The sequence below is a fragment of the Venturia canescens genome, chromosome 1 (genome assembly GCF_019457755.1).
Source record: "Venturia canescens isolate UGA chromosome 1, ASM1945775v1, whole genome shotgun sequence".
Lineage (NCBI taxonomy): Eukaryota > Metazoa > Arthropoda > Insecta > Hymenoptera > Ichneumonidae > Venturia > Venturia canescens.
The window spans coordinates 25529099-25544617 of NC_057421.1; the positions used below are offsets into that span (position 1 = coordinate 25529099).

General features: G+C 37.7%; 1 protein-coding gene across 2 annotated transcripts; it reads right to left on the bottom strand.

Annotated features, from left to right (window-relative positions):
* Positions 1-762: 762 nt before the first annotated feature.
* On the bottom strand, positions 763-14417 carry LOC122414184 (uncharacterized). 2 transcript variants are annotated; one of them, XM_043425190.1, is made up of 15 exons: positions 13806-14417; positions 13539-13662; positions 13208-13354; positions 12457-12635; positions 12136-12342; positions 11806-12027; positions 11531-11723; positions 11196-11406; positions 10606-10912; positions 10318-10463; positions 9790-10006; positions 9219-9670; positions 5859-5910; positions 3889-4142; positions 763-2005 (listed from the first exon to the last, which is right to left on the bottom strand). In XM_043425190.1, the coding sequence occupies exons 1-12, from the start codon at positions 13821-13823 to the stop codon at positions 9455-9457; spliced, it is 2187 nt and encodes a 728-aa protein (XP_043281125.1). In that variant the 5' UTR covers positions 13824-14417; the 3' UTR covers positions 763-2005; positions 3889-4142; positions 5859-5910; positions 9219-9454. The 2 variants fall into 2 exon arrangements, 1 of the variants encoding a protein (XP_043281125.1); XR_006261715.1 differs by lacking the exons at positions 9219-9670; positions 9790-10006; positions 10318-10463; ... (7 more) ...; positions 13539-13662; positions 13806-14417 and adding an exon at positions 6171-7242.
* Positions 14418-15519: the final 1102 nt, after the last annotated feature.

A 15519-nucleotide genomic window follows, 5' to 3' on the forward strand; every position in this document is an offset into this window, starting at 1 on the left:
ATGAATCCACCATGTAGTTGTTTTTTTAACTCGATCGTTTCACTGTTGCAGCTAATTGTTAATTAAGTGAAAAAACTTTTTCATTCATAACTTATGAAGGAATGAGTTTAAAGGAAAATCTACGTGGTGAATTCGTAGAGGATCAGTTGAGGAACAAAATGAGACTTGGTGCAATAAAATTGGTTAAAAATACAGATAATTCTTTGAAAAATACCAGTGAAAATGTGTCGGCGTGGAAATTTGCATTTATCAGTTGATGGTTTTGCAAAACTAGCGTTTTAAATATTTTTCCACGTTAATAAGATATGCCTGAATACATATCTACTAACAATAAGTTTAATCGTTACGTTGAACTTGGTCGAAAAGCGTTTTGAAAATTTAGCACTCATTTGTCTAGCATGCAGTACAGGAGTTACCTTAAAACTTCAAAAATCGTAAAATTTATTCGGGGGCTGATGGAGATTCCATCATCACTAAATTTCTACTCAACAATCCATATACTAAATAATTCTAAGTTCTTGATACAAGCTATATCTCACAGATTGAAAAAATGTAAGGAATCCATATCATCGACGATAAAACTAAAGGATTATCGAATGCTTGAAAGAGATATTAACAATAAAAGTTGTAAAAATGGCAGAAGCAGAAGCTTTTCCTATATAACTTCGACTCCTCAGAGGTTAAAAGTCATTTCAAATTCCGAGTGCCCCAATCTGCGCTACCAAAAAATACGGTCATACCTTAATAAATACCTTAATGAAATAAAAATACAATTATTTTTATTTCAAATACATATTCAAGTAAAATCGACCTCAGACTCACGATGGCCTTTCAATTCAATCAATATTCTAATTTTATCGATTAATTTATTCCAACTCCTATGTGGGCAAAAGCATCAACATTTGCATAAGGATTCCATGTGCACACATCCATATCGGTAAATGGATTCACACACGTACTTCCATACACGTGTATATCTCAAAGGATCGATATCACTTGACCCACTCTATAAAATTCATCGACCGATTTTCTCTCTGTACACCGAACCTCGACTCAACCTTCGTCCTTTTCCTTTTATTTGAGGAAATATTCCTTTTCGGTACGACTCGACTCGACTCTTGACTCCTTTCTTTCTCTACTCGTTTCCCGCGATCGTAGGCTTTGATCGAGAATATTTTCTATACTTGCACGAGTCACGTGATGAAGCCACGTTGCTTTCAAGTGACCGACACTGCTCGCGAATCGAAGGTTACACTTTCAAGGAAGAGAGAGTTTGGAGTATCTTTTTTCATCTGACCGTAGCGCATTATAGTTACAGGTAAATTAGATTTATAAGCGTCTTCGGAGTTTTCTATCGCGTCACTTCCTGCCAATAGTATTTCGATTCAATCGTTGTCACTTTTCATAGCGCCATCATTACTTTATGCTCAAAATTATATATATGACAGCGATGGGTGTGCGGTTGGCGTTCTTACGAGAAAGGTCACCTTACCCATGCCTCGAAAAAATTACATTTTGTAGTTCACATCAAAATATTGAACACAACACACAAAAACTAGCTACACAAAAAATTAGCTGCCCACTCGCATATTTGAGGGATAAAATTAATTTATAAAAATTGAAATATTAAATATTAAATTGGCCGGATGGATTAATAAAAACCCGGAATGGTATAAGCAGGAACGATGAAATTGAGAAAAAAAATTCCAAATAAACAATTATTCTACATGAATAATAATGGCATTTTAAATTTTACAGCTCGATGTGTTGTAATACAAATAAAAAGTTTTTTGAATTTCAATTGTAAAATGTTCAATAATTTTGCTGGGTCATCACTGGAATATCGATAAACAGTGATTAAAATTTGTAACGTAGTAAAAATAAAAAAGGATCATAGTCGGGAAGGATCAGTGGTTTTTGAAGCCAGTAATGCGCAGTGAGCTCGTCTCGTCTACCAGCATTGATTGCACTTGGTCGTTTTACGATCCGTACAATTTCCAGCATCCTAAAAAAATACAAATAACACATTAGAAATTTCATAAATTTCTGTCGTTACTTTGAAAGTTCAAATTTTTTTGCTTCTTCATAGTAATACGAATTTTCTTCCGAGCCAATCGAGTTTCTTCCATAAGGAAGTCGTTGTCCTGAGAAAAAAATGGTCCGTTGGATACAAACGTGTTATACAACAGTTGAAAGCTTCTGATTTTTTAAAATTGCAAATTACTCAGTCCATTCAACTAAATTCTGAATATTTCTTGTAGATTATTAACCAATTAAATTCCTAAAGCTAAACGTAATTTTAAAAATTGTTGCCATTCGCTCGAATCGCGTTGAATTGATTTCAACAATTTTTCAACGTTGCCTGAATAGTTTACCATCGCATTTACATGTTCCATCAAACTCAATATTTTAGTTCAAATAAAGGCCTTGTGTTTGGGATATTATCAACCAGGGAAAATTATCAACCGTTTAAACGAACATCGAATGGAGTGATAACGCTACGAATCAGTACACGAAACACGCGAACTTGACTAATCCAGTGTAGCCAAAGGAAATTTCGAACAACCGAACGAATTCTTGAAACCTAGTAAAAAAAAAGAAAATACTATGAGAACAACGTCCGGAGAAAAAGATGGATTGATCGTTCAAGGACACACTGTACACCGCGGTATCGTACAAATGTGGGCAAGCTTTATCCGCGATTCGATCGAATAATTACGTTTGCTTCAATTCATGACACGTGATCCACGCTCACAAACAAGTCAACGAACTGGACGTAAGCTCGACCTCTCGACGATGTCAAGAAGTCAAGCAGTACTTTGATAGCCTGCATATAGGCCGTCGCTAAAACTGCTTCGAAATCGTCAAGAACATCGAGATTGAGGACTCGTGGGAATAGTTATTGGTTATCAAATATCACCAAATTAAACACGGAGGGAATTAATTTTTTAATTTACCGTGAGTAACGATAGCGCGGTGACGAGCTGCAATTCGTGATATTATTGTGGGAGAAAAAATGAATTTTCCTCTAAATTAAATATTTATTTCGACAAGTATGAACTTTTGCCAGAGTATTTAATAAATTTCGACGTCCTATCTGCAATATTCACTGTTATGAAACTGAAAACTGCGCAAAATATTAAAAAATTTACAGTTCCCCCAGTCAAATATATCGCGGTAAATTTTACAGTTAATTTCACGCTAAATATTACGGTTTAGTTCTCTCGGTGAACGTGAGCAAGGGAAGGTGCCAACGACGAGAAAGAGAGAGAGAGAGAGAGAAAACTGTTTAACCTAGATGACGCCGAAGTTGCAACGTTGGAATCCAACGAGATGAACGAAAATAACAATTTTCGATTCTCCAATTTTGTTTCCTCACTAATTTGCGATTGTAAAATAAAAAAATTGAAGAATTACGCCTTTTTCGTTCATTCCGTTGGACTCCGACGTTGCAAACTCCAACGCCATTCAATGTAGAGCCTCCTTCGCAGTTGAATTATATTCAAGCCGATGTTTCTGGCAACCAATTAATTGGTGTCGTGTCACCAGTTCCGAATTTCCTCTGTTCAAAGCTCACTACCTGCTACTTAATCGGAAAACTTTAGATTCTGAGTTTTGGGACACTCTGTACATTCGATATGTTTGTGTATACGTCGTCGACATGGGGTGCGTAGTACGAATACAGTTGGTGGAGTGAAAATCGCCACGTGCCAGGTGAGGCAGCGAGGCACAATTAGCCACGTGTTTCGATCGAGTTGCTAGTGGCCATTAAAAAGACATTCGAGTCAGTCGGTGAGAGATGAACGCGATGAAAAAGTTGTTGATTAAGTAATCGCTTCGGCGTCGTTCTTCTTGCATTATCCGAGTTATAACGAAACCTGGTCCCACCTCGTTCCAGAACATGTCCGCAGGACAAGCTCTCGTTGTAGCAACCCCGTTCACGCATTCAACGTACGAAAGACAGTCCAGAGGAAAGCCGAGTTTGGTTTCCCCGGTTTTTGGACACGCTCGTGGTCGACAGCTCTCGGAATACGACTCGATCGGAAGCCCGAGAATCGGTCCGGCCTGGGGTGCCCCGTTCACACTGATTGATACGATGGCGAAGGCGCAAACGATCAGGAATTTCATCTTGCAATGTTGGTCTGGAAAATTGAAAAATCCGGAGTTTTTATCGTGGCTAAATTTATGAATATTCGCAGTTGAAAAATTCGTTGTGTCGGGATGCAAAAATCATAAAATTGAGTCAAATTCACGGTAACGTATTTCACCATAATTCCTGAAAATATGTCGACGAGAAAATTGCACCGTGAATCATAGAATCGAAGACATTTTTATCTGTCGAATCCTTCCTGCTCCCCATTGACCTTCCTCCAAAATTATTTACCGCAATTCTCGGTTGTCATTCGGATTGTAAACGTAGGTAGAATTTTTCATTTTTAGCAATCACTGTTAAGGAAGTTGAGGCATTAAAATGAAAATGATGTCACCGCTTTTAAACCGATTGCATCTTATAAAGTGAAGTGTAAAAAAAAATCAGTTAAATTTTCAGACAGTTTAGGAGCGTCGTTGCTGAGAAAAATCAATAACAATTTGGGCCAAATAACATGTAATCTTATGGAAGTCAAGACACATTCAGTGATATCTCCATTAAAAATGATGCTAAAAATATGAAATTTTTTGGGCAACATGAGCAAGGCTTGCCGAATAATGTCAATTTTTTTCAGATTTATTAGGAGATTTGCTGAGATTATATTAATAATAATCTGTTTTCCGTGCAGTTTTTTGAGGCTAGGATCGTCACTGTTCGTGTTTTCGACTGAGCTTTCACCAGTTTTTCGTCTTTTTTCCCCCAACTTTTCTTTAAAGTGTATGCAACATTGCCAAACTGTAAACTGGCCTAACTTTTGAAAGGTACAGGTCATCACTTTTGGGTAAAAAAAATGACTGTACAGCCTCAACTTCCTTAAGTCAAAATAGGTCTTTCCTAGTGGACCCCTCAAACTACTACTAATTATTGTTAAATGCATAGACTCATTGTTGAACGATTTTTTAAATTTACTGTTTCAAAACAGTCGAATGTTTTAGAATTGTTGAAAAAATTAATTTTTTTTATGAAATATCACTAAAAACAGATTTTTCTTCAAGTTTTAAAAATGAAACATTTCGTTTTATCGACGAAATATTGAGTTGAAATTATTCAACGAACTATTTGAAGATTCCGACGACATTTCGTATATTTTTTAAAATATTTTTCAATCCATGAAAAAAAAAACCTGGTATTACTTTTGAAAAATGGCGCCGATGCTCTTTAAAATTCTAATCCGTTTCCGTTGCGAATAAAATCTCGAAGTTTGCCACACCGAACTAAATCATTTCACGAGGTTTCATCAGTTTTATAATATACGACCAGAGTGTGTGTATAACGAGATAAGATTCATACAAAATCTGATTAGGCCATTTTTGTGTTTGAATCTTCAGATAACTAAAGCGATCCACAGATTTGTTGTCGCCATTGAATCAGTCGATGTTTAATTACGAGGCAACTTCAGATCAGTTAATACGCGTCACTACCGATGAGCTTGTCAAGTCTTCAGTGAAACGGCATGCTCTTATCGCTCACAAAGGTCGTACTCAGTTTTGCATTCGATTGAGATTGCCAACAAAGATACGCGCGAGTTTGCAGACTCTTTTCCGTCACGAGGGCAATTTTTTTTAAAATTAATCAAACAAAAAATTGTGGCTCCCCTCGCGACTCAAAACAAGCCCAGTCGTCACTAAATTTCCTTATTTTCTCGAAATTTTTCAATTTTTAATAAAACTCAAAAAAATCATGAATCAGAGAATGAGAAAATACTCACTTTGACCCACAGAATGACAAAGATCAACGCGATCGAAGATGCCCGTCGAATACTGAAAAAAAAAAAGATGTTAAAAAACCTCACATACACAAACGAATTAGAGAAAAATGAATGAAAATGTTGTAACGGACTCGTTATGACCGTCGTTGCAGTATCGATTATGAAAAATTCTTGTCTGCCGTGTGAGCGTGACGAATTTCGAAAGAACAAAAAATATTAGTTCCCCAGATAAAACGTAATGAACCCGATGAGGAACCTTAATTTGCAGGAATGGCCAATGCCTTAACCGATCATAAAGTACCGTTACTCAACTGGAAAATGTGTTGTAGAAAATTCCGAAGAATTTCCAATTTATTGGGTTACGATCAATGGTAAACCAAGCAGAAAATGATGTTCGATCGAATATTACGGCGTGGAGGGGGGAGGCTAGGAATCGCTTTTATCGTAATGGACTTTTCCTCTTTCGTTGTTATTTGTTGGGATAAAATTGATTGTCGATTCTTCTGTTCAAAGTTTCATGCTAAAAGAACACGTGTGTGCACGCCGAGATACGATTTAGCCTGCAGAATGACACGTTCCACTCGCGAACCCCCTTCAGGTTATACCAAAAGTGGTTCTCGATGAGCGAACTGGGTCACGAGGCGAGGCGACCTCCGACTGAAAAAGCCACCTTTTCGTCTCGTCTCTCCCTCGCTCTTTCTCATCGTTTCTCTCCACCGCTTTATCTCACGAGAAACTGCGACGAGATTCTCTTCCTCCTCGCCTTAATTACACTCGAGCACTGCTGCGTGTGGTCGCAAGCATGAGGCGAATTTTCAGTTTTCGTATTATCCCACACGGGACTGCCACTGACGAGCTCAAAAAACGGTGAAAAACGAGAGAAATAATTGAATAGTTCAAGATTATAATAATTCATTACGAAGCGGGTATTATTACGCGGAGAAGGATAACTGCAGTGATAATCGTGAAGAGTTGTTATGAATATACCAAGTTGCGACTCGTTTTTGTTCACGCAGTAGAATGAAGTTGTTGCTAATGAAAATTTGTACTCTTTTGCCCGATGCTTATTCCACACTCGCGAACTACATTTCTGTAAACAAGTGGCAATTCAATTTTTCTCGTGAGAAAAACTTTCGACGATGAGAAGAACGTTTTTGTTTACGCTTCGGTAGCACGTATAACCTTGAACATAAAAACGTTTGCACCGCACACACTCACTCGCGAGATATTTTAACACGTACGAACTCTGTAGTAGCCGTAGGATTATTAGAACGATTGGTTTGTGGATAACAAATATATAATAAATCACTGTAGCTTTGATAGAGTGTTTTTGTCACGTAAAATCACGCCAATTCTCTTGCATCGCGAAGGCTTGCTCGAGAGCTGAATGTTTACGAGAATTTCTATTTACATATAAACGGTGGAAACGCAATTCTTTCAACACTCTCTTAATTATGTTATATTAGAGACAGCTCGTAAAAGAAAAAAATCAATTTCTCAACCAATTACGCCGATACTTTTGAGTGGACGGCGTGGACGCTTGTAAAACAATGTTGAAAGTGATGTTTCGCACGAAACTTTGGGCTTGGAAATGAAATGATCAGTTTTGGTTTTTTCCGACGAAAAATAATTACTTCGAGGTTAAGGGTGAATGATACAAAAGTCGAAATAATTAGAAATTGATGAAATTTGGTGATAATGTTCTTCAACATCAAGTGCGAAAACACAAATTTTTTCAAAATTTTCTTCTGTTTAGTTATCGAGTAATTACGCATTAAAGCAGATTTCTTATGCCTGGAATGTATACCTATATATATGGAAACGCTATGCTTATACACGTGAACTTTAGTGATCAATTACTCGATAACTGTACAGAAGAAAAATCTTAAACAATTTGTATTGTCAAATTTGACACTAAAGAATATGTTCACCAAATTTTATAAAATTCTGATCATTTTGAATTTTTTTATGTTTTTAGCATGGTTTAGCATGGCAACATTGTATCGCCTGTGTAATATATCCTTAATATGGAAGAATGAAATTATTTTCAAAATAAGTTTCGAGTCTCTGTAAATTTTTATGAATAAAAAAAAATTACCCGCATAACAACTCATTCGTTGGATGGAACGGAAGTTCCATTGAATTCCAATTTTCCCTTTTTTATACATACTGTGATATATTCAAATCGACTATACGAATTGTCAATATTATTTTTCCGAAATGATTGAAAATTATAAAATTGAATGAGTGCGAACGTAAAGCCAAAAATCAACGTTTCGCAGTACTGCGCTATCTATCGGGTTTCTCCAGCTAAATTCATTCCATTCCAGCTACTTGCAGCGCCATCTCTAAATGAAGTTTGATAAATATTCTTGTTTATCTACTGACGGTACAAGTGCTCTTCCAAAATGCTTCTACTTGTTGACAGATGGCGTGATGTGTACGAAGCAATCGAAGCAATTTAACATTTTTCGAAATATTAGTGACAGTTAAAACTTCTATTTTTCTAGTCAAACTGAAGGAATTCACCAGCGTTGATGCATTCAATTATTCTTTGATTGCTGGTTTTTAAGGATGGAGTAGACGATCTGAAATATCGTTTTTTTTCAATACTCACAAAAATTGACATCGAGGGTGTTTAGAATGTTTACAAGATCCGACAAAAAATTGGGCATAAAATATACAAATTAGGCTCCGGTCTGGAGAATGTTCATCGTTACTGTAATCGTGCTGTAATCCCATTGACACAGGAAACACTATCCTATTCGTGTACGCAGTCTGTTAATATTCCTCAAATCAATTCTCGATCCTCAATTTTTTTCACGTTATTCGAAAAATCTTGATTCTCATAATTTCAAATAATTCCTTCTTTAAGGATATATTGCACAGGCGATACAATGTTGCCATGCTAAACCATGCTAAAAACATAAAAAAATTCAAAATGATCAGAATTTTATAAAATTTGGTGAACATATTCTTTAGTGCCAAATTTGACAATACAAATTTTTTAAGATTTTTCTTCTGTACAGTTATCGAGTAATTGATCACTAAAGTTCACGTGTATAAGCATAGCGTTTCCATATATATATAGGTATACATTCCGGGCATAAGAAATCTGCTTTAATCCGTAATTACTCGATAACTAAGTAGAAGAAAATTTTGAAAAAATTTGTGTTTTCGCACTTGACGTTGAAGAACATTATCACCAAATTTGATCAATTTCTAATTATTTCGACTTTTGTATCATTCACCCTTAAATGCATAGTGCAAATTGAAAATTCAATAAATTTTCAAATAAATTCAATAAATCGAACACAAAACCGACGGATCGTATCGGAGATGAAAAAAAAATGTACTTACGATAACGCGATTCGATGTTACAGAATGATCAGAAATAAAAGACAAAACTACAGAAAAATACGCCTTTTTATACTGTCTTCGTGGAGTTACAAATAACAAAAAAAATGTATGACGTCAAGGTGGTTTTACAAGTATTGTAATGGACTGACTAATTTCATGCGCAGGAACGAGTAAAAAGACAAGGTTATATTATTAAAAATAGCGAAAGTAAAAAAAAAAAATTGAAAGGTTTTCCATTAAAAGGGTAAAACTTTTTTATTTTCACTCAAAATAATCAAAGCTCGCAAGAATGCTCGATAATCCAGCTCAAGACGTCCCCCTCGTTCGACCGAGAAGCATTTGTGCAGAACATCAAGTTCGTTCGGACTAATCAGTCGCAGCATGTTTCTCGTTGCGAGGGCTTTCATCAACCTGTCTTTCGACACTGTTCCAATCTTTTCCTTGTCATAGTCCTATAGCGAGTAGAACAAAAAATGGCATTCAATATCGTTCAAAGATATGTTTTGAGCAAATTCCACGAATTCGTAACAAGCAAAATTTCGGAGAAAATGAATCGCAGGCAAAATCTTACAGTGAAAAGTTCTTCGAGATTGGGTTGTTGTACGCGCACAAGTTTATCCATAGCCTTAGCTACAATCTGGCGTTCGTCATAATTCAAAAAAGTCCTTTCGCACGCCTCGGATGGCACGTGCTGCAGCGGCACTAACAACGGAGCTCTTTCCAAACCCGACGTAGCCAAAGCTTCTTCGACTGCCGTTGCAAATCTCACGTATTCGACGAAGTTAGGCCTTGTGAAAAATTAAACTTCAAGTTGAAGGATTTCTTTATCTCACTTACTGGTTGACCATTTTTTTCTGAAGAGAACATTACAGCGGGGTCGGAAAGTGAATCTCGTTTACTAAGTTTTTGAGGTTATGCGACGTTCCCCTTGCTTTCAATAAACAAAAGTCTCGTATATACGATGAAATCGTTTTCCACGAATTTTCGATAAAACAACTCTGAGACAAAACAACGTAAAAAAAATGGATCCTGCTTGGACCCCGCTGTAAAAAATCGTGCTCAATAATTATTCCTCGTAATAATATTTATGAAATGAGACCTCATGGGAGCTTTGAAAACTTCCATAATTGTCCCTATTTCCGCACAACTGAGATTACACCGAAGCTGATCGATTCCTCTGATGAAATCTTCGCGTGATAGAACCTGCTCGTTTCGTACGTCGAGTGGCTTCAGAAATTCAGTCACCTTCGAACAAAGGCAACGACAACGGTCAATGTCAATAGCTCGATTGTTGCCATTCGAACGAAATTTTTTTGTGAGAATTGCCAATGTCTCAAATGAAAAAGTCATTCTACAGTAATTGACATTTTTCCATTTCTTTGTTTACATTGATCCTCTCTCGAACGACTTTGGCCTTGATCTTGGCCAAAACAAGGACTATGTTGGTTTCGCTCTCGGAAGGCTTAGGCTCGGCTCGCGGAGCGTTGATTTTTTTTCTTTCTTCAAGCATCGCTTCGAATAAGGAACCCTCGACCGGACGTGAGTCGAGTTCTTTCAAAAGCCACGCGTAATTAAAACCCATATCGTCGTTGTATCTCTGCTCGAGAGCAAAAGTCTCTTCCCGGGAAAGTAGTATCAACGCTGTCGCTAGCACCTGACGTAATTGAGTTCGCGATACGTGACCGTGATTTAATCTAAATATATGGAAAGTGGAAATACAATAAGTGATGAAATAACGGCAGAACATGTGTCTAGTGTTACTTTATGGAATTCTGTTCGAAAAAAGTTTTTTTTTAATTATCTAAAAACATATAAAATCTGTGTGAATCCATTGGATAATTTTGAGACTCGTGGATCGAAATATATTTCGATAAAGTGTCACGGAATTGGAAATTACTCGCTCGATCTCGATTCCTCTATCGATTAAATAAAAAATGATATTTTTCTGAACAGAGGAATAAAACTAGTGTCTCGTACTTGTCGTAGTCGTGGAAAAATTGTTTGAGGAAAATTCTTCGCTCTTCGACTCGACGACGAATTTTTCTCAAACTCTCCTCGCACAAATCCCGCATGCTTTGATTCTCGCATTGCCAATTCTTCTGGCCGATTTTCGGGAGCTCGGCTATCACAGGCGGTGGCTGCTCGACTTGCAACCGGGGTAGTTTGTCGAGTTCTTTCACAGTGAATACTTCGAAAGGCGGAGAAACAACATTTTCGGAATATATTAAACGAATATGACTCGACGAGTATTTATTTCATAGAATTCTCCGTGGCGAGAAAAGAAGCTTGCAAAACAACATTTCCAAAGGCACCTTGATCGATGTCATCCGCAAAGGTTTTCCACAGAACCCGATCTGGGTCGTTACAATCAGTGTAAAGTGCAGTGAGCTCATCAATTTCCGATTGGGCAAGATACAAATGGCCGAGCGAAGAGATTTGCAGAGCATCGAGTCCCCGTTTGAACTGCGATATTGTGACTCTTCCAGAGTTCAGTGCATCGTAGTCCTGGTTATCGATTCGATATCATCGATTGACATTTTTTTTTCAGTGGAAGGAGTAGAGTGAGTTTAAAAGTGTGTGAGTTAACCTCAAAAAATCCGTTTATTCGTATCCGCCGTTCGAAAATGTGGCGTTGAATTCTGTAGATTACTTCTCGGAGAGGCATTAAATCTCTTTTCTCATCCAAAGCTGGATGGAATATCGTTTGCTTCCCAAACACTCTACTCGGTGGGATTTTGCCTACTTCGGGTCTGGGCAGTTTCGGGAGCTCTGCTGTGATAATGCGACCGGGAAATTGATCCAAAATATCCTTGGTAAACAGTAAGAGAGGTTAAACTCTCAGAAGTCGAGCGTTCATTGGGATTTATCGAGGAAATTCGTTTTTTTTTCGAGTGTTTTTATTGTTTTATTCTCTTACGCCTCCCAAGTCTAATATTCCATGTTGATCCATGTAATTCTGTGCTTCGTCAACAGCTTTTATGAAAGCCACGTAATTTACTGTATAACCGTCCTTAGCGAACCTTTTCACGAGTAAACTGAACTCTTCGGCGGCCATCGCGATGCCTACGAACTTAAGTATTCTGCCGAAATGTGCTAGTGTCACGGTTCCAGCATTTTTCGAGACCTGAAGAAGCGTTCAATCGCTGTTTAGCTTTCGCGACTTCAGGGAAGCCTCAACTGTTCATTTTTTTCTTAACAAATATTGATAAACTCGTAAATGAATTTTCCTTCTTCTCACCAACTCGTAGTCCTGAAAATACGGCCTCAAAACCATATTTCGTTTGTTCAAGAGTACAGCAATTTTCGTTATGATTATGTTGAGTTTTCTGTGTTCTGTTGCACTTATACGATTAACGTGAAGCGGATCCTCCCACTCGAGGCCCGTGACGAGGGGTTTCGAGTCGCCGAATTCGGGAACTGAAATTTTACACGAATACGGTCGAAATATTCTCACACTTACAGCGAGCATAGTTGACAATAAATTTTCTGCCATAAAGCTCGATGTTGCGATTTTTCACTCAGCAAATCACTCAACGATACGTTTAATAACTTTGGCGAGGGATTGAAGTTTCTCGTATGTTTATTGCTATACAGTTTCATCGTCTCGAATCTCAGACCGTACGTTACTGAGAATTCTACGTTATTTTCATAACGCTTTATGCTCGACACGAACGAGTTCGACGAATTTTTGCTTCGAACCGCTCGAATTTATTTCGCGGATTTTTCAATTTGTCATTTTAATTCATTCGATTCAATAGTAAATTTATACAATTGCGGATCCAATTGAAAATTTTCTGAAAAAGAAGCCAACAAAATTCCGTCTCGTTCCTTTCACAGCAGAAAAATGTATCTGTCGTATCAACTGTTAACGTTTTTTTCATAAAATCCTGATTTTTAGAGGTGATTTTATAAACAAACGACGATAACGAAAGTGCAGGTAATTCCCTGTCGAAGGTTTGACAAAAATCAACAAAAGATCGATGTCATACCATTGTCATGTATAACCTCACACAGTTGGGAATAAAGAATTCGGCCATCTTGAATTCGAAAATAATCGGCGAGATCGCAGATTTCTGAGTCGGATAACCCAATCGCCCCTTTCAAAGGTCCAGCGAGAACGGCTACGAATTTCGCTTCTGAAATCCCGAAGAATTAATCAAGTCGGTTTTGATAACGAAACATCTGGGGCGCAGAGACTCGAGAATTTATCACTGTTGAGGGAAAAATTTGCGGAAGCATTCCTGACACTTTTCGAACGACGTTTCACGAAGAACTTTCTTACACAGCCGTGAAAATTTTTCCGAGACGCATAAATTTTACCTGACAGTACTTTTTGGTTGTTGGGGTCGAGAGGTTTGTAATAGTCCCATAGATTTAAACCAACGCGGAAAACAGCACCCCGAATTTTATTACACGTGCGCCAGATATCCCGAAGTTTTAGATCCTGCAGAACATTCCGAAGTTAAAATTCACTTTCGGAATAGATTTTCAGCACGACGAATTTTTATGGAGAGGTTATGTCGTTTGTCGATTAAAAGCGTATGAAACTGTGATAAAATGTGATCGGAAGAATCGCAACTTTCTTGCCTTGTTTGTTTGGAGCATCCTGAAATTTTGTTGTTCTATTTTCGAAATTAATACAGAAAAATATAAAAACTCGAAAAAAATTTGATGACGTTCTACTCGCGAAAAATTGGACAGACGAGAAATTAGCTGTGAGTGATGAACAAAGACTCAGGCGTTCGTTTTTTTTCCAAAAATGCTGCTGATGTTTTTGTGAAGTCTTTACCTCGACTTTGGGATATATTTTTTATGCAATGAAAATTTTTTTTTTCATCATTCCAAAATTCACTTAGAATCTCTGTTGCGAAAATTTAATAATCAGTTTGTAAGGTTATGTGACTATGGCTCCGAACGATTGAACAATCAGAATAATCTTCAAATCGCAATTCATACGTTGAAATGAAAAAATTAAAAAAAAAAACAGATTATTCCGAGTCATTTTTATACGCAATGATACAAGACTATCGAAATTATCACTCGGTTACGTCGCAGTACAGAATCTGACGATTAATCGGCTGCGATATATATACACGTGTACTTATATATTGTTTCTCTTCGAGAAACATATGGTCGAATAAGTTTATCACGCATGTCAAATATGAAGAAATTTCGGCAAATTAATTTGTTGAATGTCAAGGAATGTTTCATACCACATTGATAATTATCAAACTGAAAGCAAGTGTATTTTATTGCGTCTTCGAAAAATGGTAAAAAAACTGAAAGTCTGCCGAATCTAACACCCGGTAGATACAGACGTCGTGAGCAGGGGGGTGGGACCAAGGCCAAAGGCAGCTGTGTCGAGTTGCAATGAGTAACGAAGAGTAAGAGAAGAAAAGTACAAACAATTTAGGTAAATGAAAACAAAAAAAAATTGTCCGGAGAAAAAAAACGAGTTAGGACGAAAAGGGCGAGAGTGAGACAAAAATGGAATGCGTCTACGAACGAGATGAGATTCGAATAACAAAAAAAGAAAATTTTCAACCCGACGTCCCAAAAATACGTAAGTCGCATGGATATATTTTTAGATTATTGGGCATGTAAGCAATGAGGGAGCAAAGTCTCGGAGCGGCCGGCGTTGCTGCGTCACCGGAAGTCAAACGCCGTTGTACTAACGAGCCGCGCAGGCGCACGCGCATGCGCCTACGACTGGCATCACATTTTCACATTTTTTTTCGCCGAAAACTGAATTCCTATGATTTTAAAATACTTTCAATAAAAATATAATGGGAAAATGTAAAGAATTCGATAAACGCTGGTCGTAACAATGGTAAAGCAAACGGATGACCGCTGAGATGCGGGGAATACGTGTACGGATAGTGCTCAAATGCGCGGGAGATGATCCCACGCTTTATTGATTTTTTCAATGGTAGGGGAGCTCGGTAATCGCATACAACGAAGCCATGGATAGAAACGAAGGCAGACCACGGGACAAGGGGAGGACGAAGTGACGCCGTCGAATAAAAGCGGGTCCAAATACTGAGCGTTGATTGGTCAAGTTAATTCTACTTGAACGAACCGACGCCTATCTCTCGGACTTCCCGGCGCGTGAGCGTTTTACGTTTGCCGGCTTCCCGTTGCGGCTTTTCCCCCTCGCGCTGTTCCCTTCCCCTCCTCTCACCGTCACCAGCATTGATTGGTAAAAACAGTGACGTATGAAAAGTGTCATTTTCGGTAGGGCACCGAGCGGCAAATATTTGGATAAATTATCAAGCCTGTAGAGTTCACAATGAAGATTGTT

Coding starts and splice junctions, on each gene's coding strand:
- LOC122414184 (XM_043425190.1), bottom strand. Junction 11,724..11,805: donor GAATAAACGGATTTTTTGAG/GTTAACTCACAC, acceptor ATCGATAACCAG/GACTACGATGCACTGAACTC. Junction 10,913..11,195: donor TTTTTCCACGACTACGACAA/GTACGAGACACT, acceptor CCATATATTTAG/ATTAAATCACGGTCACGTAT.